Source organism: Eretmochelys imbricata, chromosome 7 (assembly GCF_965152235.1).
Source record: "Eretmochelys imbricata isolate rEreImb1 chromosome 7, rEreImb1.hap1, whole genome shotgun sequence".
NCBI classification, from domain to species: Eukaryota; Metazoa; Chordata; order Testudines; family Cheloniidae; genus Eretmochelys; species Eretmochelys imbricata.
In genome coordinates, this window is record NC_135578.1 from 112,583,067 (window position 1) to 112,609,459 (window position 26,393).

The 26,393-nt window shown below is 41.6% G+C and overlaps 1 protein-coding gene across 1 annotated transcript in view; it reads right to left on the minus strand.

The window, feature by feature from the left end:
* Positions 1 to 26,393, minus strand: part of ATRNL1 (attractin like 1) — a 1,064,110-nt gene that overhangs the window by 893,070 nt on the left and 144,647 nt on the right. The window contains exon 8 of the mRNA XM_077821844.1: positions 13,457 to 13,712. Coding sequence (XP_077677970.1) covers positions 13,457 to 13,712 — 256 coding nt within the window. The remainder of the gene's footprint in view (positions 1 to 13,456; positions 13,713 to 26,393) is intronic.

Consider the following 26,393-nt stretch of genomic DNA (forward strand, 5'->3'; position numbering starts at 1 on the left):
GGATGTTTAGTAGCAAGGAGGAATGGGGTAAAAATAATCATAGCAGAAATATTAAAGAATAAGGTAGCAAACATCCAAAGGAACAGTTACCAGCTCATGAAAGTTACAATAGCACTGAGCAGAGAACGTATATTTAATGTTATATGCACATACATGCCACAGGCTGGCTATACAATTGAGTAGGAGGAGCAATACAAGAAGCATCACAAGTTAAGTACATGATTATTGGAGCAGATTTCAAATGGACATTTGGGAGAACACAGTGAAGTTATGACGACTGTCATGGAGGATGAGGCTTTGGAACCAGAAATGAAGTGGGTGAGGATATCTTTGCATTAGCTCAGAACCCACAGCCTGATTGTTGCCAATACAAACTTTGTAAAGAAGGAGAAGCACCTATTCACATACAAGGGTGGTGCCAACCGGACCCAGATCAATTACTTCTGGACAAAAAAAAGATCTAAAAAATGTAAGAGACTGTAAAGTGATCCCAGGAGAGTAGACTGCGAAGCAACACAGATTGCTTGTAATGAACTTCCTGGGCAAAAAAGCTATTGGATGGCAAAAGGTAAGTTGTGGAACAAAGAATAAAGTGGTGGAGACTTGCAGATAGGAAAGCCAATCTGAGATTTAAGGATGAGGTACTGCAGTCTTTGCACAATGACCAAACCAACTACGATGATACCAGCGAGATTTGTTGAAAAACATCCAATTTTTACAGAAAGTGCATAAGAACCCTCTGGCCAAACAAAAGGAGATAAAATTTCATGGCAAGAAGATATGATGGTCCAGCAATGTGCAAGAGGCAGTAAAGGAGGAAAGGTTTAAGCAATGGTTATGAAAAGTTATGAGGAATACAAGCTTTAAAGAAACCAGCAAAAAGAGCAGTTGTGGGAGTTAAGAGTCTGGCATTTAAAGCTTTATATGCAGAACTAACAAAAGAAAGGGAAAAAGAAAATGTAGATTAGGCAAGATTAGGCAAAGAAGCAAGAGAGGACTTGGTAGCAGTGAAGTGTGTCAAGGAAGAAAATGGAAGGCATTGAAGTCATTAGGAAGTAGCAGTGATTTTATGAGAAACTGCTTAATGAAAAGAATGCGAAGAAACGGTTGAGGGAAGTATGCGCAAGCAATAACCACACAAGACCTATCACCATGGTGGAGACTCAGATAGCACTAAAGATGATGAAGCATGGGAAGGCAGAGGGACCACACTGTCTATCAAATGACGTATTTAGAGTATTAGGCCATGAGGGTGTGGTGATGATGGTGAATTTTTTCAACTTAATTTTCTGTACTGGAAAAATACCCAACAAGTAGAGGAAGAGCACATTGAGGGACCAATTATCTTCAAGAATAAAGGAGATGTGCTAGAATGTGGTAATATTCAATGAGTCACATGATGAAATGGTTGGAAAGAAAGACTTTGGATAGAGCTGGAGCATCAAATAAACGACGACCAATTTGGGTTTATGCCAGGAAGACCAACAATGGATGCAGTGTTTGCAGCCCAAATACTGCACGAGATGTACAGGGAGAAATGCAAGGAATTACATTTAGTGCTTCTGGGTTTAGAGAAGGCTTATGACAGAGTTTCTAGAGAGTTGTTACGGTGGTGCCTCCAGTCGGGCAATCTGCTGGAGACTAGGGGAGAGCATGTTTTTTCCAAGTGACATTAAATTATCCCATGAAGATAAATACAAATTGGAAACTGACCTAGAACTATGGAAGGCTGCATTAGAAGAAAATGGCTTATGAATCAACTGACAAAAGATGGAATATATGCAATGCTTCACTGACAGGAAGCATGAGAAGCCAGTAAAACTATATGGCCTACAGTTAAAGTTTGTGCAACAACTTAGATACCTCGGTTCAGTGTTGAGCCTTGATAAGAATGTGGATGTGGATGTTAGGAGCCAAATGAAGAGTGCTTGGTATAAATGGAGGGAGCTGACAGGAATTCTCGGTGATAAGAATATGCCAAGTATACTAAAGAACGAAGTGTATAAGATCATTATTACGCGAGCCATCATGTATGTGTTGGAATGCTGGCCAGTGAGGGAGAGAGAACCACCACTACTTCTCAGAACCACAATTAGAATGCTCAGGTGGACGCCAGGTAAGAAAGGAGCCGATAGGCTACACCATGAAATGACAGGAGTCATATGCAGGTTGCCCCCAACAGAGGCGCCTGCTTTTTCCTTTCCTTGGGGATGCTCAACCCCTGCTCAGCCCCAGAACCCACCCCCACTCCACCCCTTCCCCCAAGGCCCCCCATCCATCCCCACCTTGCCTCTTCCGCTGTACCCAGTGCCTCCTGCATGCCACGGGACTGCCTGTGGGTGCTAAGCACCCACTAATTTTTTCATGAGGGAGTATCAACTGAGATGGATAGGTGCGAGACTGAAGTGTGGGATATGTTGGCCAGACCGTACAAGAGCTTGAAGCCATAGGACAAAGAATCATGAAGACCACCTAAAAATAGCTGATTCAAGATGCTGAAGGAGGACATGCAGAAAGCTGGTGTCAGCAGTAACTGTAATTCTTCCAGATATGTATCTCTGTGGGTGAAAAGATCAATCTCTGGCCAACCCCATCTCTGGAATATGTCCTGGAGGACCTGAGTATCCAAATCCCATTTGGAGTCATGGGAGAAGTGTCTGCTGAGGGCATCAGCAGCGGTGTTCTGGATGCCTGGAAGGTAGGCTCTGAAATTTGGATGTGGGTTGACTATAAGCCAGTTCCAGAGCTTTATAGCTTCAGTGCATCAGGAGGCGGACCTTGCTCCTCTCTGCTTGTTCATGTAAAACATGCAGGACATGTTGTCCGTCATGATTCTCATCACTGGGAGGAAATGGAGCCAAGCATTCCTGACCATCCTGAGCTCCAACAGGTTGATGTGGAGACGGGTCTTATAGGTCAACCATCTGCCCTGAATCATGAGCGTACCTACATGGGATGCATTAGTCAAAGTTACTGACAGTGTTGGGCGGCAGAAAGGAACACCTGCACAGATGTGCAGTCGCTCCTTCCACCAATTCAGGGAGTTCTTTACATGCAAGAGGACTGCCAAGTTGTCCAACGCATCTCTGGTAGGAGAACAAGCAATTTTCAACCAACCTTAGAAACAGCAGAGGTGTAAATTTGCATGACCGGTAACAAAGGTACATGCTGCCATGTAACCAAAGATCTTAAAAGACAGTTCCTTCTTGATGTCTTAGGGCTTCCCTGAATCAACCTAACCAGTCCTGAAAGTTTCACAAATCCGTCTAAAGGGAGGTACATTCTGGCTGTCACCAAGTCCAAGTACACACTATGAACTGAATTCCCTGCACCGGTACTAACACAGATTTCTTTACTATTAGCTGTAGGACCAACTCTTGGAATGGAGCAAGAGCCTTCTGAATGGAAGACAATATTGCCTTAAAAGAGCATCCTTTGAGAAACCAGTCATTGAGGTACAGGAAGATGAGAATCAATTCCTGTAGAAAGCAAGTGGCCACTACTGCTAGAACCTTCAAGAACACCCTTGGAGCCAAAGAGAGACCGAAGAGAAGCACTCTGACCTGGAAATGATCTTGGCCCACAGAAAATCGTAGGTATTTCCCATGTGATGGGTGATTGTTTGTTTTTTGTCCCTTGTCCTCCAAGATGCCTTCTTCAATATAGCCAATCTCCTTCCTCTAGAGCAGGAATTATAGTTACGAGAGTTACCATCCTGAATTTTGGGGGCTCACAAACTTGTTTGGCTGTCTTAGATCTAAGACTGGCCTCCAACTTCCATCCTTTTTCAATAGAACCCTTTGCCCCTATAAAGGGAAGGAACCAGTTCTATCACTCCTAGACAGAGGAGAAAGTTCACCACTTGCCTTAGCAGAAACTCATGAGAGGGGTCCCTTAAGAGGGACAGGAAAGGAGCAGTTGGAAGGGAGGGACTTTCAGACTGGATAGTGTAACCTGAAGTTATGATCTCCAATACTCATTGGTCCCTGGTGATCCACTTCCAAGTCTGGTGGAAATGGACAATGTGGTCCCCCAAAGGAGGGAGGTGGGCTAAAGGGTGCAACTGTAAAATCAGAGGAACACGAGCATTCGAACCCTTGACCAACCCATCAAAGATGCTGTTTACATTATGCCTGTGTGATCACAGAGGGTGGTTGGGTGACCATCCTCTTCTCAAATCTGTCTCTCTTTCTGGGGATTATGCAGGGTCTTTTGTACTCCAAGAACTGAGCAGGGCATAATTACTGGGCAGTCAGTGACCTACTGAAATGCTTCTTGCTCAAAGATGTATAAATGCCCAAGGAACATAGGATGGCCCTGGAGTCCTTAAAGAAGTACAGGGAGTCATTCATAGTCTCCAAGAAGAGTTTGTGACCAAAAGGAAGGTCCTCTATTGTATTTTGGACCTCTCTCAGTTATGCCCTGAGCATAATTATCAACAGAGAGATCACAGAATCATAGAATATCAGGGTTGGAAGGGACCTCAGGAAGTTATCTAGTCCAAGCCCCTGCTCAAAGCAGGACCAATCCCCAACTACATCATCCCAGCCAGGGCTTTGTCAAGCCTGACCTTAAAAACCCCAAAAGGAAGGAGCTTCCACCACCACCCTAGGTAACGCATTCCAGTGCTTCACCACCCTCTTAGTGAAAAAGTTTTTCTTAATATCCAACCTAAACCTTCCCCACTGCAACTTGAGACCATTACTCCTTGTTCTGTCATCTGCTGCCACTGAGAACAGTCTAGATCCATCCTCTTTGGAACCCCCTTTCAGGGAGTTGAAAGCAGCTATCAAATCCCCCCTCATTCTTCTCTTCCGCAGACTAAACAACCCCAGTTCCCTCAGCCTCTCCTCGTAAGTCATGTGTTCCAGTCCCTTAATCATTTTTGTTGCCCTCCACTGGACGCTTTCCAATTTTTCCACATCCTTCTTGTAGTGTGGGGTCCAAAACTGGACACAGTACTCCAGATGAGGCCTCACCAACATCGAATAGAGAGGAATGATCACGTCCCTCCATCTGCTGGCAATGCCCCTACTTATACAGCCCAAAATGCCATTTGCCTTCGTGGCAACAAAGGCACACTGACTCATATCCAGCTTCTCGTCCACTGTAACCTCTAGGTCCTTTTCTGCAGAACTTCTGCCTAGCCATTCGGTTCCTAGTCTGTAGATGGAGCAATATCTGCAGCACCTAAGGATGCATAAAGAGCTGTTCTGGCCAATAGCTGACCCTCAGGAACAATAGATTAGAATTGTTCCCTGAAGTCCTGTGGCAGATGTTCAATAAAAGCTACTAGCCTGCTGCAATTAATAAAGTTATAATTAGCCATGGCTGCCTGATAATTTGTGATCTGAAATAGCAAGGTTGCTGACAAGTAAAACTTTTGTCCAAGGAGGTCCAGTCGCTTTTGGTCCTTGTCATCGGGGGTAGCCCCTAAAAAGTGTGATTTACCCCGCTCATTCACAGAATCCACCATTAGGGAGTTGGTGGGGATGGAAAAACAAAAAATCACAGTCCTTCTGGGACACATCACAATTTTTGTCAACCCTTCTGCACATTGGTGGAATAGTCGCTGGTGTCTGCCTTTCCATTTTAGCCAGATCCAACAGAGCCTCATTAATAGGTAACACTACTCTGAAGGATGTTGCTGACTGCAAAATGTCAAACAGCCTCTGCTGCTGGTCTCTGACTTCCTCCATTGGGATCTGCAGAGTGTCTACTACCCTTCTAATGAGGTCATGGAATTGTAGGCAGTCATCAACAATGGAAGGAGGAGTAAGCATGAGCTCCTCATCCAGCGATAACAAAATTGGAGTTTCGGGTGTGACTTCATCTGCCCTAGCTTCCGACTCCTCAAACCTGTCTTCCTGACCTGGAGAGATAGAGGGAGGATGTGGAATCCTAGTCTCACGCATAGATGGTACCAGTGATTTATTAAAACTGCTGCCAGTAGACAGCCTGGGGTTCCAAAATGGCCATTGCGGAGATCCACAAGAGAGAGTGGGTAGCATACAGGCTTGGTTCTACCATGTTTGATGTGTCATGAAGTCCTTCCTGCATGAGGGGTGATTTCCAAAGTAGTATATAGGGGAAACCCTAACAGAAAGCCAGGAAAGTGACCAGGAGTGCTCTTCTTCTTCCACCTACTTCTGAAGGGGGGAGGGGAGCAGCCAATGAGGATGGAGGAGAGACTTGTGCCAGGGAGCGGTCACTCAGAGACCAGGATCCCAATACTGTGAGATGCTCAATACCTACAGCGATGGGGACTCTGGTTCATTCAACACAGAGATCCCTCGAGTACTGGATCTCTTGTGTACTGGAAAGGACCCCAATAAAGACACTGCAGCTGAAGTCATTGTGGCTGGAGCTGATAGTACCAGTAATGCTGAACATTCCACAGGCCCTCTTGGGCACTGATATTTGCTCATGGGTACGGCTTGTTTAGGAATCCTGGCTGAGCTACTTGCATTGGTACCAATGACTAAGTTAAGAAGGAAAAGGAGTACTTGTGGCACCTTAGAGACTAACCAATTTATTTGAGCATAAGCTTTCGTGAGCTACAGCTCACTTCATCGGTGAAGTGAGCTGTAGCTCACGAAAGCTCATGCTCAAATAAATTGGTTAGTCTCTAAGGTGCCACAAGTACTCCTTTTCTTTTTGCAAATACAGACTAACACGGCTGTTACTCTGAAACCTAAGTTAAGAAGGATGACTGCACCAATGGCTGAGTGGAATGCTTCAACGTCAATGACAGGGCCAAGCTAGATGGTACCTCATGCTTCCCCTTACTAGTGGAGGGTACAGATGCCCTGTAGTAGCAATGTTTTCTCTCCTTGGAGCTCTGGGCTTTGCAGGCCCACTGGTACCAAAGAATACCCTTGGAGACCAAGGATGCAACCTGGTCTTTTCTAGAGCTGGCTCAGTAAAAAGAGTCCAACCTCCTCTTTTTCAAGAGTCTTCCCGGAGTGTTCCAAATGTTTACCCTTCTTATGGGAAACATGTCCCGAGTTAGATGGAATTCTGGGTCCACCTGGGGTCAGATGTACAGAGGGGGTGGGGGGGTCTCCACATCTAGCTCAAAGGGTGGAATGTTCCATTGCCAACAATCCGAGCTTTATATCCCTGTTCTTCCTAGCCCTGGTTTTAAGGGCTAAACAAAGAGAGCACTTTTGGGAGATATGGGACTCTCCCACTCAACAGACACACTTGGAGTGTCTGTTGCTTACTGGTATAGCCTTTCAGCAGGAGAGGCAACATTTGCTGCCTGGAGAACCAGGCATACCCCACCAGGAGAAGAAACCTCCAGGGAAAAAAGAGCAGGGGGAAAACAGCCCTCTCACCTAAATTAACTAACTAATTATGCTAACAACAACCTAAACTAAACTAACTTCACAGAAGGAAAGAGAAAGGCCAAGTACGCTCAAGGTGGAGATGCTAGTGTTCCATCTGGGGGCAAGGCAGTAGAGAAGGAACTGAGGATAGTTGTCCACATCTTTCCTAAAGTATGGTGCCCAGAATTGAACAAGTGCCAAGTAGACCAGGACAATTATCTCCTGTGTGTTATATACAATACTCCCATTATACACCTCAATCATATTAGCCTGTTTTACAACTGCATCACACTGAGGACTCTCATTCAATTTGTGATCCACTGAAAGTCCCAGATCCTTTTCAGCAGGCTACCACCTAGCCAATTATTCTCCATTTTGTAGTTGTACATTTGATTTTTCTTCCTAAGTGAGTACTTCGCACTTGTCTTTGTTGAATTTCATCTTGTTGATTTCAGACCAATTTTCTAATTTGTCAAGGTCCTTTTGAATTCTAAACCTGTCCTCCAAAGTGCTAGCAACCCCTTCCAGTTTGGTGTCATTTACAAATATTATAAGTATACTCTCCACTCAACTATTCATTAGACTCACCTTCCCAGATTGACAATGAACCATTGATAACTATTCTTTCAGCATGATCTTTCAACCAATTGTGACAAACCCTGTTGGCAATTACTTATCACTCTGTTATCCTCTAGGTACTCACAAATTGTTTAATAATTTGTTCCAGTATCTTTTCGGGTATTGTAGATCAGTCAGTCTCACTTTAGTTCTCTGCGTCCTCTTCATTACCATTTTTAAAGATAGATACCATGTTTGCCCTTCTCCAGTGCTCTGGAACCCATCCTCTAGGAGTTCTCAAAGATAATTGCTAATGGTTACAAGATTGCTTCAGCTAGCTCTTTGAGTGCCGTAGGATGAATTTCAGACTTGAGTACTTATAACTTATTTAACTTCTAAGACTCCAAACTTGAGTACTTCTAACTTTTCTAAATATTCTTCAACCTGTTTTTTCCCCTCTTTTGGTCTGTGTTCCTTCCCCCTTCTTGTTAATATTAATTGTGTTGGATATGTGGTCACCATTAACCTTTTCAGTGAAGACTGAAGGAAAATAGGTTTCAAATACCTCAGCATCCTTTGTGTCATCAGTTATCTCTCCTTCCAAGCCAAATAGAGGACCTACACTACCTTCCTTTGCCACTCTCTTGCTCGTAATATATTTAAAGAACCTCTTCTTAATGCCTTTTATGTCCCTTGCTAGGTGTAACTCATTTTGTGCCGTAGCCTTCCTGATTTTGCCCTACATGGTTGTGCTTTTTTTTTTTTTTTTGCATTCCTCTTTAGCAATTCGCCTGTTTCCACTTTCTGTAGGATTCCTTTTTGATTTTCAGGTCATTAAAGAGCTCCTGATTAAGCCATATTAGATTCTTACTATTCTTAACTTTTTTTCGCATCAGGATAGTTTGCAGTTGTGTCTTTAGTATTGTCTCCTTGACAAACTGCCAGCTGTCCTGAACTCCTTTATTAGATTAGATTTTCCTCCCAAGGGGGCCTTACCTACCAGTTCTCTGAGTTTGTTAAAGTCTTCTTTAAATCTAAAAAGCAGAAGGCAATCTGTTATCAATCCAAACAAATCTCTGTTGTTTTTAAATAACTCCAGAAGAGACTTATTCAGAAATTTCCTTAGACATAAAGAGCTTTTTAAAACTTCGGCTAAAGCAAAACACTATTATAATATTCACCTTGAGACTCACATTGAGATTCTTAGGAAGTTTATGAGGTATCACTAACCTAAAGAGAAATAAATTTCCCTGTGGACTAGCCCAGAAAAGCTTTATGGTGCAAGTTAGTAAAACAATCCACACAAAACTCCCCTCCTGTGATTTATAGGTTCCCAAAAAGCCATAACTCTAAGAATAGCAAGAAAGGGCAAAAGGAAGTTCCTTTGCTCCTGCAATGAGTCCAAAGGCAATCACATCACCTCCAGAGCAAAGACATATAGCCACACATTCACACAATGAAAAACTGAGTGCACAAAACATCATGATTTTTAAACACACAATTTATTCTATTTGAACAGAAATTACTTTTTTCTCAGGTATAGCTAATTTTCTCTATCCTAAGCAGGGGTGCGTGCAGGAATTAAAATTTGACTGCTTTTGGAAGTACACATTCGGTGTCCCCACCATGGCCCCGGAGGAGCTTGGTCTCTCTGCCGTGGTCCCGGGGCTGGAGGAGTTTTGTGCCCCACCAATTACTGGGGCAGGGGGTGTCATTCCCCTGCTTGCTGACCTCCCCCAGTCCACACCCCTGATCGTAAGGAGGGCACTCAAGCAGGGAGGATTGGTGTATTTTTCTGAGAAAGAGTGAGAGTGCATGCACACTTCATATCAACTGGATTTGTGATAAACAGCTGGACAATACAGTGCTCAAATAAGCAGCCAAGGGAATCCCCAGATAACACCAATTAAGAAGCACATGCTAATGTCAGTAACTAGACTTTCGAATGGTTCCTGATCCGAAACCTACAGAAGTCAGGGCTTTAGTTCTAAAATGGATGTGTGTACCAGAATCCCATATCTGATGACTACAATTTATAGAAAGATCCTAAGGGATAGAAATTGGGTCACTAAGGGTATGTCTACACTACCCACCGGATCAGCAGGCGGGGATCGATTTATCATGTCTAATCTAGACACGATAAATCAACCCCCCAAGCGCTCTCCCGTCAACTCCTGTACTCCAGTGCCGCGAGAGGAACAGGCAGAGTCGACGGGGGAGCGTCAGCAGTCGACTCACCGTAGTGAAGACACCACTGTAAGTCAATCTAAGTACATGTACTTCAGCTACGTTATTCACGTAGCTGAAGTTGCATAACTTAGATCGATCCTCCACCCAGTGCAGACCAGGGCTAAGAGTTTAACTCAAGATGATCTAAGTGAGGTCAATTTTATATCAGACCTGTTTATTTCAGTGTGAGTGTGCCAAGTGGTTGAAAAAGAGTTTATGTTAAAACCACCAAGAGCCAGTGTCTGAAGAGAATATAGCATCCACCCATAGGTGCTGGAACTAGGGGTGCTGCCGCACTCCCTGGCTTGAAGTAGTAATAACCAAATACACAGTTTCTGCCTTCAGCACCTCCATTACACAAATTATTTCAATACCACAGCATCTGCCCCTCAGTGAAAGCAGCACAATGTCAAATTCTAGAGTAGTCTGAATTTTGGAAATAGGCAGAGAGAGGAAAAGGTATATTATATTTTCGTTTTACAAGGTCAGAAACCTTTCTTTGTAACCAATTTCCTTTCTGAGCAGGATATTAGAGGGTTCTACATAAATACATCTATCACTTGTCATGCCTTCTAACTTTGGAGCCTGCAGCTACTGAGTTCCAAAAAGCAAGTCATGCTTAGTGCAAACCACCAGCTGAAATTTCATGGTTAAAAATGATTTCAATGCTGCAAAGCTATAGATAAATATTGGAATTGCCAAGAAACTGGGGGAAAATTGCCACAGAATTCATTGATTGTTTGTGGGGGACAAAAATAAGAGGTACTGAGGTGAAACGAAACACGAGGATTATCTGCTGAAATTGAACGATTACAGCATACAGGGCACATCCTAAAAACCACTGCTTGTGTGAATAACCCTTCCTCAGACAAGTAGTCTCATTGATGTCAATGGGTTTTTATAATAAGACCTTATATTGCTACAATTATATATTAGTTTTAATTCAATAATGGAATATATTTTTTATTAAAACACCAACTTTCCCATTAATATTTTCTATAATTGGCAGACAAGTTAATATCTCTGAAAGGAAATTTACTAAGTTGAGATTAATTCTGAACCATAATAACTGCCAGCAGTACAAAATATATTTCTCCCACACTCAGAGTTTATAACCATGGACTGAAGTTTTGGTTTTTTTTTTTTTAAACTTGCTTAGTTGTAGATGATAGTCTGTTTTACTAATCCTCTACAAATATAACCCTAACATAGTAAAGAACCTGTAAAATGGAAAGAAGTCATGAATTTTTACTCTAATGCCAGCAATAAACTATCCAATAAACACTGAAACTTTCATTTCCATTGCTAAGTGAGGCAAGACATCCCCACTACTACCACTTCATAATCAAACCAAACAACACCCACATCTTAGTTACTTTAAAATTTTCAAAATATGAAGTTTGGTATTTCCCCTCTAATCTTAATTCTTAGAATATATATATTATATTCAAAGTACTATTAAACATTAATGATCATGCAGAAAACTACCGTAATTATAATGATTTATGTTTCTTATTTTACTTTGTGTTTTTCTTAAAACAGGTCTTCAATAGAAGGCATTCATTCTTGGAAGTTTTTTCAATGGATTTTGCCTTCAATAATTCAGTGTTATAGAGTAACTAGTGACTATTACTATTTTATGCAAACAAACAGTCACGATTTAGGAGTCAATTAAAATTGACTAGCCTTATCTTGTCTTGTGATGATCTAGTAAGCATCCCTGATTCATATTCAAAGAGGTGTAGAGGAATACCTAGCTTGGAAGATAGAGACTACAATTTTAGGATAGTCATAAGCAGCTGCATCAGAAATATCAACATGGATAGACTGTATTGTGGTGGTCTTCCTCCCATTCTCATTCCCTTCTGGACATATTAGATATTGCTAGAAAAGATGTCAATATGGTCCTCAGAAATCATGCCAGGAATATAGTGGAAGCATTCTGTCTCTAATATAGACAGGTTGAGAGGCTTTGTGGATAGACACCCCAATTAAGCAAAACAATTAAGCTCATGCTTAAAACTTTAAGCATGTGAACAATCCCACTGAAGTAAAAAAGACTACTTCAATGCTTGAAGTTAAGCATGTGACACCTTAGTACTAGATTAAGCCAAAACTGAAGTCCTGCATTAACTGTGCATTATTAGACTAAAACTGTGCTTCTTGTGATTAGCTGAAAACTGGTGAACTATTTCAAATTGGCCAAGCACAACAGAAGACTTATTCCCTACCCAAAACAGCTTACATAAATTTATGCAGTTATGTACTCAGTCTCTCTCTCTCTCTCTTCCCCCCCCCACACACAAAATGAAACAAAATTCAAAGAAATTGTCTCAATATAAAAATATCACTTTGAACCTTTACATGTCTGAAGCTGCTGATAAAAGTTCTTAACACTCTCAATCTAGTAACCACAAACATAACTGTGACTGTCTTGTTAACAGAATTGTTAGGGATTCAGTTGAGCACCACAGAAAAGAAGGAAGAATGTGAAGCAAAAAACTCTTCACATTCCTGTTTTCATTAAATAATTAATGTGCATAATTAGCTGTATTCTTAAAGATTATCAGAAGGGACATTTTAATATGTTATTCTAACTATTAAAATAAAATGTTGTGTGAAGTCTATAAAATGAAATATTAAGTTCTTTAGCATTATCTTATATTTGTTTATACTTAGACGGGAACAAGTTTATCTGTGTCTAAACTATAAAATAATCCAGAAGCATAGCTAAATTTAGTGAAACCACAACAGAAGTTGCTGTGATTTACAGAAGTTGTGACTGATTTTATTTTCTATGGTAGCTGCCATTATACTCTTTACAACTGCTATTGTAAGTAATATTAATCAGAATAGTTATTAAATGTTGAAATTAAGAATGGGAAATACTACAGTAACATTAATTCTTGTAAGGGCAAAAATTTCAGGATTGCTAAGGTGATTACTGTATACTGTGGTACTTATTAAACCTTCCTTTCAATAAACTTACGTCTGAGAAAATGATGATAACCCTTACACACGATCATAACTCAATATATGTAAAATTGCTGGTTCTTACCCTTGCCTTACTTTGAGTACCTCAACCATGACTGTGATCACGCCCAGTCTACTGCAATGTTCCCAAAATAGGAACCAAACTCCACTAATTTAAAAATAACTGATTTTACATACATTAAAAGAAAGAGGAGCTACTGGGATCAAAAATTAAAGAACAGCAGAAGAGGTTTTTTGAGCTTGCCAAATATATTTTATTCTTCTAAATCTAACAAGTTTGTTATTGCTTAAAAATCAAGAAACAAAGCATCAATACAGGGCAAAAAGTATTTAAAGGAACTCACTGATATAGTACTCTTGCACACTACTTGTGTAACCGTATACTGCAGAGTATCCAAAAATGATGATCATGACAACATCTCTGCTTTCCAACTCTACTATATGCGCTGAGTGACCCTCCACAGCATACTGTTGGCCATGTATAAGTACTGCAGGAATTTTGGTACTCCATGTTTGACTGTTTATGCTGAATATCCACAGCTCATCAGTGACATTCCCATTATTTGTTTCAACTTTGCCTCCATACATGTAGATGTCTTCCTATTAAAATTAGAGAAAAAAGTGACGTTAAAGAAGATCACATCCAAACTGCATTATTGCTACAGTGTATATAAGAATGTAAATGAACAACCTCTTATAAATACTTAAACAAAGGCTATGTTCATCAGTTAATTATCAGCCCTGCTTCCAGACACAGCCCCTTGAGCTTAAGCAACGATGTTAAAAAGAATATTTCACCAGAACGAATCGTAATAGAGTGAAAAAATAAGACAAAAATCAATTTCAAATATGGATATTTAAAGGACAAATTTTAAAGTTCTAGGCACTTGTCACACTCATTAGAGCTCTCTCTTCAGAGTTCTGAAAGATTTTTAAGTGATTCCTTTTTGAAATGTGTACAGAGATTCCAACTTTCTTTCCTATCCCCTGCAGCATAATCTAAGGCTTTGGCTACACTACAACCTGGGGGGTTGATTCATAGACCTACTCATGCGAATTCTCATCTGAGCGAGCATGCTAAAAATAGCAGTGTAACTACAGAAGCACAGGCAGTGTAAAGTACAGAAGTACAGGTTAGCTGCCCTGAGTATATAACCCCGGGGTTCAGGCGGGACAGCTAGTCTATGCCACCACCGCCACTGCCTGCACAACTGCAACCACCCCACTATTTTTTGGCATGCTAGTCAGATGCTCACTGGAGAGTTACGTTTGAGTTGAGGTTGTTCGGGAAGTTAATGCTGGTTTAACTGGTGATCTTTCTGACTTGAGCCACTTCGATGCTAAGCTGATGATTATTTTTGTGACATTTTTACAGATGCAAAGTAAACTTCTTCATATTTAGAGATACATTTGGAATATAAGTACAAATCTTTAAAAACATTTGTGTAATGAAAGTATGTATTACAGAGCATTAGCTTTTATTTGCAAATACCATGTATTAACATTTCAATTTTTCACTACAAGTTGATCTATTATTTATCCAGAAACAACATACACAGCTCAACCCAACCACTGTTAGAGAGTTTATGAACAGTCTAACCACCAGTAATAATTAAACTGAATTTAGGTTTCATCAATACACATTTATAACCCAATAAGAAAAAAAAAAAGTTTTCTGTAACATTTGTGGTCAGGGTTTTCTATGGAGATACTACAAAATCAGGTTTTCTAAATTACATATTATTCCCGTGAAGACTGATTTACAACTCAGAGTAAAACAGCAAAGGAAAGAAATGCTTTTAAAAAAAGTCCAGTACACAATCATCTAAGGAAATAATACTGATTATACCTGTATGGGAAGTGAGAAGAAATCGTTGCCAGTTGCCGAATTACACAGTAATTTATTTATTTATTGCACAGTATGAAGAACTATCAGATTGAAAATAGATTTTTCTATAATGGATTGCATGCAAAAGTACATTTATATAAAATCCTCACATTTTCCTATTTGCACCACCAAGCCCCATTCCATCCTCTCTCTCATTTTTGGTAAATACTGTATTGGACAATATATTTTTTAAAATTTCTAAAAATAAATGCACAGCTTCAACAAAACAAATTTTGCATAAGCTTTCGTGAGCTACAGCTTCATTCAATGAAGTGAGCTGTAGGTCACGAAAGCTTATGCTCAAATAAATGTGTTAGTCTCTAAGGTGCCACAAGTACTCCTTTTCTTTTTGCGAATAAAGACTAAACACGGCTGCTACTCAGAAACCCATCATTATGTTAAACTTGGATGTCTAGATGGAAATCAAGGGCTGGGATGCTTAAAGGAAGCTGTATTTGGCTTCTTGGTGATCAGTGTGGTATTACAAAAACTGTTTGGTTACCAGTTTGGTGAATGTAATTATAGAATAAAACACCAGTTTGGGGAATTATCTGACCTAATCCTTGCAGTTTGCCCTGAGCAAGCATTCTCAGTGTGGCCCCTCCAGGGACCAGGCACAACTGTATTGCATCTTCTGTAAAATGCTGTACTCTTTAAAAGCACTGTACCTGTAAATGAATGCTTGAGTCTAAGATAAGACACAAAGTCCATCAATGTGAAAACTATGTGGAGGGGCAAAATTAGTTCTATTGTGTAGTAAATGTCTTAATATTTAAAACTGTCGTATGCAGTGTTATTGTAGCTGTGTCCGTCCCAGGATATTAGAGAGACGAGGTGGGTGAGATAATATCTTTTGACCTGAGGAAGAATTCTGTATAGCTCAAAAGTTTTGTTTCTCTCAGCAACAGAAGTTGGTCCAAAAAAAGGTATTACCTCACCCACCTTGTCTCTCTAATATCGTGGGACCAACACGGCTACAACACTGCATAGAACTAAATTATTAAAATAATGTAAAAAAGCTTAAAATTTGAAAAACTAAACATGACTAGAGATCATGAAAAAGAAATCGAAGGTGGATTGGTTTGCCATCAACTGAGCTTACTCTAAATTATACTTGTTCAAACCAGCATCTATTTTACCCTGTGAGTATGTAAAGGAAGACTCAATCTTCAGTAAACAGAGAAATTCAATATTAGCATGAACTGTTGCCAGATATCAACTTGTTGGCAGAATGACAGTTCTCAGTTCTCTCTGGAGCCTGAATTTCTCCTGTCTGGCTATCTATAATGAAATGACAGTGAGAGGAGGAGCCATATTAAATAATAGCTACTGTTAGTTAAAGTCTGTGTTAAAAATTCTTCAGTACCTCCATACATCCTCCAATATGATGACTGAGAATTCTTGAAGGAAATCTCCCTGTAGAAATTAAATTATACCATACTTAAAACTCTGGGACTGATAGTACAGCAATTGAGATGGTATATATACACAGAATTTAGTATTTGTCACTTAGCTTTGGAGCAACGTGGAAATTCTTATAAAACAGACTACTGAATCTTCTCAGAGTAATAGATGTCCCTTGACTAAGAAGAAATAAGATGCTGAATCTTATCTCAGGAGTACATGGGGGAAAAAAAGATCCAAGTAAAAATGCTAGAAGGATGGAATTAATTATTCTGTTAGGGACTGATTATTTTCTTAAGAAAACATTCATGTTGGCATCCATGGAACACAAGATGATAATATCACTGCAGCCTATATGCTTCAAAGGTAAACAAACTCATCCACAATACCAGTCTGAAGATTGCCAATAGACATTTACAGTCCCTCAGGCATGACGACTGCAATCTGATGTCTAATTTTAAATGCATCTATGATCGAATTATTAGGTGGCAGGTCTTTTCTGTTCTTGTTGACAGTACGCAAGCCTCACATTTAAAATATTTCTCTAGAAGTAGTAGCGATTACTAACTCTTTTTCGACCTTTCACATATAAAAAGGTAAAACTGATCCTGTTGTCCACAATCATATTACACAACCTTTACATTGGTTGTCTTCTTAGAGTAAGAGCACAATTTGTGTCTCAGACTTTATATTATACTCCCATGTATCCTATTGCGCTGTTAAGGCAATTTTCTTGCTTCATAATTTCAACCAATGGGATAAATAACAAAAAATCCATTTTGCAGACAGTACTTCAGTACTGGAATGAAAGCATGCTTCCCTAACAGAAGAAATGGAACGTACAGTGTAATATTGTGCTTAACTAAACCACGTATTGTGAAGTAGTTATGTGGTTAAGGTCCAATGAATTTGTTAGTAGATACATACTAGCAAATCTTTAAAAGTACACCTTCACAAGTGTCTACATATGTGTATCAAGGGTGTTTACTGAAGACAAAATTCCCAATTAAAAGTCTCTAATTAACATGCATCCTCATTTTACATATGTAGCAATAAAGGAATGTACTATTGGTAATTCCGCTAGAATTGGATTAGCTTTCAAAATGTAAGACAGCTTTCAAAATCATGAACCCATGTAAATTGGCACATTTTGGCAATAGTAGCCTTCTCTGATAGAATTCACAGTTCTCTTTTCTCTCTCTACAGGTACCTCTCCCTTAGCAGCATATATTTTCCACAGGCTACCAAGCTATGAGAGAATAGTACAGCAGGGTGGGAACCATATACAGCTGGCAATGCAGATTTATGCCTGCATAAGAAATATGTAACTTTTAGAGTGGGACTTTCAAAAGCACACTATATTGGCCTAACGCTTCTCCCACTGAAGTCTATGATAGAATATCCCATTGTCCCAGACATGGCAGGGAAAAAGGCAAGACACCAGGAACTGTGGTTTAACAAAGCCATAACTTCATTAATTTAACATCTGGGAAACTCTGGCAGTAACTCCTCCACTGCAGGTCAACATTCCTTCCATAATCCATGCCACCAGGGGGAGGGCAGCCCTGAGCCCCTCCTTCCCCCTCCAAACTTTTAACCTGGTACTGGTACAATTTCTGGCACCACACTGCCCTCTCTTTGTACAAAGATTGAGGGTATAGGGAAATGGGGTTGGGGCCCCTCACTGTAGTAGACATTAGGAGCCCTAGCTTCACATACCCCTAGCTTCTTTAAGGGATCACCTCACCTAATCCTGATTGCAATTCTAGTTTATCAGGAATCCAGAACTCCCTATTAAGTGAGTGCCTACATTGGACACTTGCCAAGCAGGAACAACCAGAACTCATTGTGACCTAATTTACCCACTTGGTCCCTGGGCTGATAAGAGAAAGCCAAAAAAACCCACCACCACCCAGGCAATCTGGCAATGAGGGGAAAATTCCTTCCTAGCTCCCAAAAAGGCAACTAATGTGATGCCTACAGAAAGAGTCAAACTCAGTGCTACTCTAATTTCCAAAGTGTGCATGGATGTGTTGGGGACTGGGGTGCCCCAGACAGGGTCCATGGATTTTCTCTCTCCTACTGGCCCAAAAAAAGTCTCTCCACCTTAGAGGTAATTGAGAAAGTATGGAAAGGGGGAGAGAAACTATTAACTTCAGTGATGCAGAGTTAGGCCGAAACAGAGCACGTCTGAAAATCCCACCCCTACTCTTTACAAATCCTCTAGTTATTAAATGTTGCATTTGTCATGATCTCTAATATTCGACGAAGAAAGGGAACGGACTTTCCTCCAAAAATCAATATATTACACAGAAATCAAAAATATTCAGAAATTCATGAAATAGAAAGCATATTTCAATACAGAAATTAACACATTTTAATACAATTCCTACAAACTAAACTGTCATATTACACACAAATGAAATTGACTTTTTTATTCTGAAATACCATGACTATAGTTAAGAAAAACAGTTGAGTAATGAATAAACTAAATCTCAAGAAATATTGACTCTTAAAAAAATAAGTTGCCCATGTCATCAACATTTTAATTTGGATACAATATTAAGTACTTGAGGTATTACCTATTTAAAACAATTTAAATTCCCCCAAAAGATAGTAAAGTGACAGATAAATCAAAATTAGTTTCATGGAACAAATAGTTACAACATTACTTTAATATTTTGGCAAAGCACAAACCAACATTTCAAAAGAAAATTCTTATTTATTTAATACTCAGTTGGACAGTACTTGGACAGTAGTTGTATTTTGATTCAACAGCATGGCTACTGACAGTATATGTACAATCTATATCACATAACTCTTAGAAGAGAAGTAACAGAAACTTTTGAATTTTCCACCATTGTATTATACCAATTTTCCCATATTCTCTAACAAGCATGAATATGATCTAAAAACTTTTAGCAGCCAAGAAAACCATAGATAGATATCTTGTTTTATATCTGCATTTAAAATGATCACTGTGGGATGTTATGAAATACACTATCATAAATCTCAGCACAAAGTAATATTTCCTGACATCACATCAATTACTTTTTACTGGATGAAAAATTACTCCATCAGAAAAATGTGCACCACCATTCTGGGACACTAGCTGATGTGTACCTAAGATACCTATTAAACATATTTTGTAGATTCTAGAGATTTCAGTTATTGACATAAAATGTAAATTAATTATTTTCATAAGAGACACAGTGATAGTTTTAACATTCTTCCTAGTCACATATGAAAGCACTTCACATTTGTTTTATTCTGTTTTTTTTTAATTTTCAAATTCGCAGGTGAGTAATTGACTTAATATTTTAAAAATGTGGTTTTGTTACACCTCTCCTAAGAAATAATTTTACTTCCTATGCCCTACCCTTCCTAAGCAGTAAGGAAGGATCAGGAAAAAGCAATGTGACTTTTCATTTGTCAGATATTTTCTGCATCACGACATGGAGACACTAGAGAGAGACAAATGACTATAAAGACAAAAATGACAATTATATAACTCTCCTAACCTTGTACTGCGCTCAGCAGACCTTACATTGATGAATGACAGATGAATGGAGAAACAAAGTATTTTTTAAAGTGTCAGTTACCAAGTAAAGTTGTACAGTCTGTTATTAGCTCTTGTTATTTCCTCTGCCATCACAATGAAATGGCACAAAGGTTAGTCTGCTGGGATGGCCAAGTGGAAGAGGAAATAAGAAACTTTGTTCTCCTTAGAACTCCCTTCGCTAGGCAAGTTACCAAGAGGTTACAGAATTTACACTAAATGTTTTAGTTGATGTCATTCACAGAGCTTGTTTCACATTACAGAAGACCAATTATTACCTAAAAATGAGTATACCTGTCTCTCTGTAATAATTAAGTATTAAGCCTCTATTCCAGTAGTTTTAAAAGCTTTTGAGGATCTCAGTAAATAAACAAAATGGTTGGGGGTTTTTTGGAATCTGACCTTTTAATTGAAAATAAAGTTGTCATATTGAAATGCATTCAAAAATAATAAAACACTGTTTGTCTATAGTTCTGGAAGACAGAATTTTGTTTTCAGGACCAGATATGTTAAGTCTTCTGTTTTGACCAGGAGAAGATTATTTTTAGCTGTCTTTTCCTGTTGGCCTTTCTCTGTAGGCTGTATATTTATGAATAAGCAAGGCCACTCTCTACCTAACCTCTATGATTAGGCTCCCAGCCAAGAGGACTCTGATATAGAGATGAAGTCTAGAGAGTATAGTTCTCCAATCCACCTGTGACCATAAACTCAGTACAGTGACTGTGATACTAGTCAATACTCTAATCATCTCTGCCTGACCACAGAGGCCTATAAACAGGAGTCCACAGCCAGGTCCAGAGTCCTCTTTTTCCAGCCAGGGAGTAGCAGGCAGAGGCAACCACAGTGTTCCCCCTATCATGTCTATCCAGACAGAAATCAACAGCCAGACACTAGGGTCTCAATCATCTAGGGGCCAGAAGCCCAGCCAGAACATCTATTTCCCCAAGCTACCCCTGAAAACACATTCACAACAGTCCTGGACATACCAGGGCAGATTCTAGACTGCATCTGGAATAATGGGCTCTCACACAACTGGTTACATCTCTGTGATTCTTTGCCCCAGACCTGGTTTAAATTAAAGCTCCTGCCAGCTGGCTAGCAACCCCAAGGGACTAAATAGCAACTGTGGATGGCCAGAGCACAGTAGCTCTCCAACATGCCCCGTGCACAAGCAACACTGACTTTCTAACCACAGGACACTCTCCCATGCTTAGGAGCTTGCATGTTGTTTCCACTCCCTTTTGCACCACTTGGTCAGCAAAAAACAAATGGAATGGGGCAGAGAATCTGTACATATTTTCTTCCAAAATGCCACTGTGGGCTTGATCCCCTCAAGCTGTTATAGTATAACTGTTCTGATTTGTTAGCTGTTCCACAAGTCTAAAATGCTGACAGCTGGAAAAAAAATAAGAACACACAAGCCAGGTGTTAACCATGTAATGTGAACAAGCAGGGAACATGTGAACTGTTTCACCTAACAATTCAATTGATTCTAAGAAGTTCACCAGATCAGTAACAGTTTCAGAGCAGTTAGATCATAGAGATGATTGAGGATGACCCACGGAAATTACTATACAGCATGCTTCTTCTGCAGATGGGTTTGAGGCCTTTTCCTGGACACACCAGGAAAGACATCATGATATAGCAAGCCCACAAGACAGCATATTAAAAAAAGATTGTACATAGGTTGCACAATACCTCAAAAGGAAAACACCTATGCATAAGACTAGATGTTCTTTGATGGTACTGGCATGTGCTGCAGTGTCATTTATGTCTGAGTAAACACTAGAGGGTATGTCCACACTGCAATCAGGGGGTGTGACTGCAGCTTGATTGCTCAAGTAACAATTGTAGCGAAGCCACAGCAACACAGGCAGCCGTCTAGGCTAGCCCTGCCCACCTAGGACCCTGGTACATACTTGAGCAGCACCTGCCCACGCTGCTGCAGCTTCACTGCTCTTACTACTCAAGGTAGCTATGATCTAGCTAGAGAAAAAACTATCTCAGATATGTACCTGAGCTGCAATCACACCTCTAGGTTGCATGGTAGACATACCCTGAGATCTATGTCTCATTCCGGTCTCTCACTGAACCAGCTTGGTACAGATGACCAGTTCATTTTGTGTCTTGCACAGATTGGTGTTTGGATGGGTGCCACCTGGATAAGATTTCTGAAAAACAGGCCTGAGTTAATATTGGTAGGTTGGGGAAAAACAACTAGTAGGACTGGCAAAGGTGATATCAGTTCCCTTAATCAAGGGAGACTGCCCATCTTTTGTAACTCAGACTCTGCACTTGGGGATCTGACCTGATCCTCAGTTGCTTCTGGATATCGAAAAAGCTGTGGTGGCCAAGGATGCCTTTTATCATTATCTACTCTTGGCTAAGATTTTTCTTCCAGATTCACATTGTTATCCATCCTTCATCACCTCTCACTGGATTACAACAATACACTCTATATGGGGCTGCATCTTAAGGCCATTCAAACACCAGCTATTGCAGAGTGTGGCTGCCTGCTTACCGAACAATGTGTGTCATCAGTAAGGCTAAGATGTTGTCATGGATATTTTTAGTAGAAGTCATGGATAGGTCACATGCAATAAAGAAAAATTCACAGAAGCCATGACCAGTCTGTGACTTTTACTAAAAATATCGACACAAAATGGGGATCTGTGGGTTTCCACACCACCTGCCACAGAGCAGCTTCAGGGCAACAGGGATCTCCAGGGGCCCCCACCATGAGTTGGGTGTTGGAGTTCTAGGGTCCCTGCCCCCCCCACAGCTGGGAGCTGTGGGAGGCCCCCTGCAGTAACTGGGAGCAGCGGGGGTACCCCTGCCCCCCACAGCAGCGGGGAGTTGTGGGGTCCCCACACCACCCACAGCTCTGGGGATCCCCCAGCTGCCTGTGGCAGCAGGGAGCTCTGGGGTTCCCCTGCCGCCGGGAGCTGCAGGGTTCCCCCACCACTTGCAGCTCCAGTGGCTCCCGCTGCCTGTGAGTGGAGGTACCCTGCAGTTCCCTACCGCTTCAGGATGAAGTCAGAGATTCCATGACTTCCATGAGCTCAGTGACTATATCGTAGCCTTAGTCATCAGATGCTCTCCACATGCTACCAGGTTGCCGCCCTACATATGTCCTGAATTGGCACCTGTGTCAGAATGGTGGCAGAGGAGGCTTGAGACCTTGTAGAGTGCACCGTCAGATTAGCCAGGGGTGGAACATTCGCAAGAGTGTAGCATGTGTTGATACACAAAGTGATCAATGAGGAGATTCTCTGTGCTGAAACAGGGAGGCCTCTCATCCTTTCTGCAATAGCTGGGCGGATCTGCTGAATGGTTTCGTCCTTTGTAAACAGAACACCAGGGCACGCCATACATCTAAGGAGCAAAGCCATTGTTCCTCTCTGCTCGCATGTGGTTTAGTATAGAACACAGTCAGAAAAACTGATTGACTGCAATGGAACTGAGACACTACTTTCAGGAGAAACGAAAGGTGTGGGCATAGCTGAACTCGTTGGGAGCACCAGATAGAGAATCTCTTCCATTTAACCAGGTAAGTTGCCCTGGGAGATGGTTTTCTATTGCCCATCAGGACTTCTTGGACTTGCTCTGAACAAGATTGCTCGTCTGGATTCAACCATGGAGCTTTCAGGCTATCAGGTGCAGTGATGGGAGCATTCATCCATAATCCCTGGATATTAAGCCTGCATGCAATGGGAGCTGGAGAGCCATCTCCACCGATATGGTCAGGAGAGAGAAGAACAAGTGCTGTCTGGGCCATGCCAGAGCTATGAGGATGACTTGGGCTCGGCCCTGTTTGAGCTTCATCAGCACCTTGTGAATGAGTGGGATGGGTGGGAACACACGGTGCAGATGCTGAGTCCAAGGTAACAGGAATGAATCTCTGAAGGACCCCTGGCCATGGCTCTTGAGGGCACAGAATGGTGACATTTCCTGTTGGATTGAATGGTGAACAGGTCTGCCAGGGGCGTCTCCACCTTCAGAAGACATCTCTCCCAATATCTGGACAGAGAGACCACTCATGTGAGAAGAGAAAGACCTGCTGAGGCAATATTCCAGCCTATTCTGGACCCTGGGAAGATGGGAAGCTTCTAGCATGCTGTCGTGATCAACACAGAACATCCAAAGACTGTCCACTTCCTGACAGAGTGGAGAAAAACGTGCCCCCTCTCTGCTTGTTCATGTAAAACATGGCCGTTGTGTTGTCTAAGGACTAAGATAGATTTCCCTGCCATATGAGAGAGAAACGCACTGCCCTGAGCTCCCTGACACTGATATGCTACACTCTGATGCCCAGCAGGAGAAATTATTCCACTTTGCCCGGTAAGTCGCTCTGGAGGAGGGCTTTCTACTTTCCACGAGAACCTGCTGTACCTGACTAGAGCAGGCCTGCTCCTCTGGGTTCAGCCACGCAACAGCCAAGCTGTGAGGTGGAGCGAGGGAAGGTTTGAGTGCAGGAGACAACCGTGATCCTGTGAGAGTAGGTCTGGGCAGCTGGGCCACAGAACAGCCATGGCCAGATGCTCGCGCATGCAAAACCAACGCTGGTGAGGCCAAACTGGGGCAATCAATGACTCGCGCCTTGGCCCTCTTGATTTTCGACAGGACTCTGCTGATAAGTGGAATCAGCTGGAATGCATACATCAGGTCTCACACCCATGACAGGAGAAAGACCTTGGAAAGGGTGCCCTTGCTGAGGCCTTGGAGAGAGCAGAACTGATGACACTGTATGTTCTGTCTGGTGGCAAATAGGTCCAACTGGGGAGCCCCCCACTTCTTGAAGAGTGCTTGGATGACCTCCAAGTAGAGCGACCATTTGTCGTGAGAGAAGGACCTACTGAGGCAAACCGACCAGGGGTCCTAAAAGGTAGCCAGCCAGTCAGGCAGCGGCACAGACAGCTGCAGCGGCACAGGAGCTAGCAAACAGAGCTGTAAACAGGGGAGTCTAAGTGGGAGTTTCAAAGGGGAGTTTGTCTTGTGGTGCTTGTTTAGGGTTTGTTTTTGCTGTGGGTGGTGGTGTTTTGGTGTGGTTTGTGTTTCCCAGACTAACAGGATTTAGGTGGGAAGGCTATGACAGATACAGAGGCAGCAGTGGGAGTGACTCATGTTGTGGAAGACACAATGAAGATGACTGGATGTGGAAGCTGCGGTATGTACATGATCCTGGAGGGGATACCTGGTAAGAGTTTCGTCTGCATGAAATGCCGTCTGATAGAGCTGATGGAGGAAAAGATCAGAGGTTTGGAGATGCAGGTGCAAAGTCTGGTTGAGTTTAGGAAGGGGTTTGAGCAGATTATGGAGCAAAGACATGAGGTATCTGAAGGGAAAAGCTCAGACTTGCAGATGGAAGCAGAACTGGGGAATTCTGAGGGGAGACTGGGTGAGAAAAGTGGTCAGTGGAAGCATGTGACTAAAAGAACCAGGCAGAGGAAAAGATGGGCTAGTGAAGGAGAAATAGAGCTCAAGAATAGGTTTGCAGAGTTGGAAAATGAAGAAGGGGCTCAGCAGGTAACCACTGAAGGTGGAAGGGCAAGGAAGAAGAGAAGAAGAGCGGCTAGCCCTATAGGAAAAGGGGAAGAGTTAATGGAGACTACACCAAGTATGAGCCCCAGGAGGATACAGGATGGGTTGAAGAGGATTACAAGGGAGAACAGGAATGGAAAGAATTTGCAGCCAGAGGGAACAGGGGATAGACTGGAGAATAGCACCGTCACCAGGAAAAGGCATGTCTATGTGATAGGGGACTCTTTACTGAGAAGAATAGACAGGCCTGTAACCAGAGCTGATCCAGAGAATAGAAGGGTATGCTGCCTTCCAGGTGCTAAGATACGAGATGTAGACCTGAGGTTGAAAAGGATCCTAAAGGGAGCAGGAAAGAATCCCTTAATTATCCTTCATGTGGGAACAAATGATATGGCTAGATTCTCGCTGGAAAGTATTAAGGGAGACAATGATATGGCTAGATTCTCGCTGGAAAGTATTAAGGGAGACTATGCTAGGCTGGGGAAGACGCTTAAGGAAATCGAGGCTCAGGTAATCTTTAGTGGGATTCTGCCTGTTCCTAGAGAAAGGAAACAAAGGTGTGACAAGATTATGACTATCAACAGATGGCTTCGGCAGTGGTGCTATAAGGAGGGCTTTGGGATGTATGGCCGCTGGGAGGCATTCATGGACAGAGGACAGTTCTCTCAGGATGGACTTCATCTGAGTAGGGAAGGAAATAGACTTCTAGGATGGAGGCTGGCACAACTGATTAAGAGAGCTTTAAACTAGGAATTTCAGGGAGATGTCCAGGTAATCTCCACGCCGGATTTTAGCATTGAGAGGGAAGAAAACGAAGTAGGAAAGGATACAGCCGTGGGTAGGAGAATGTATATAAGGAGGAAGGGCAGTGTGGATTCCAGTCTAATAG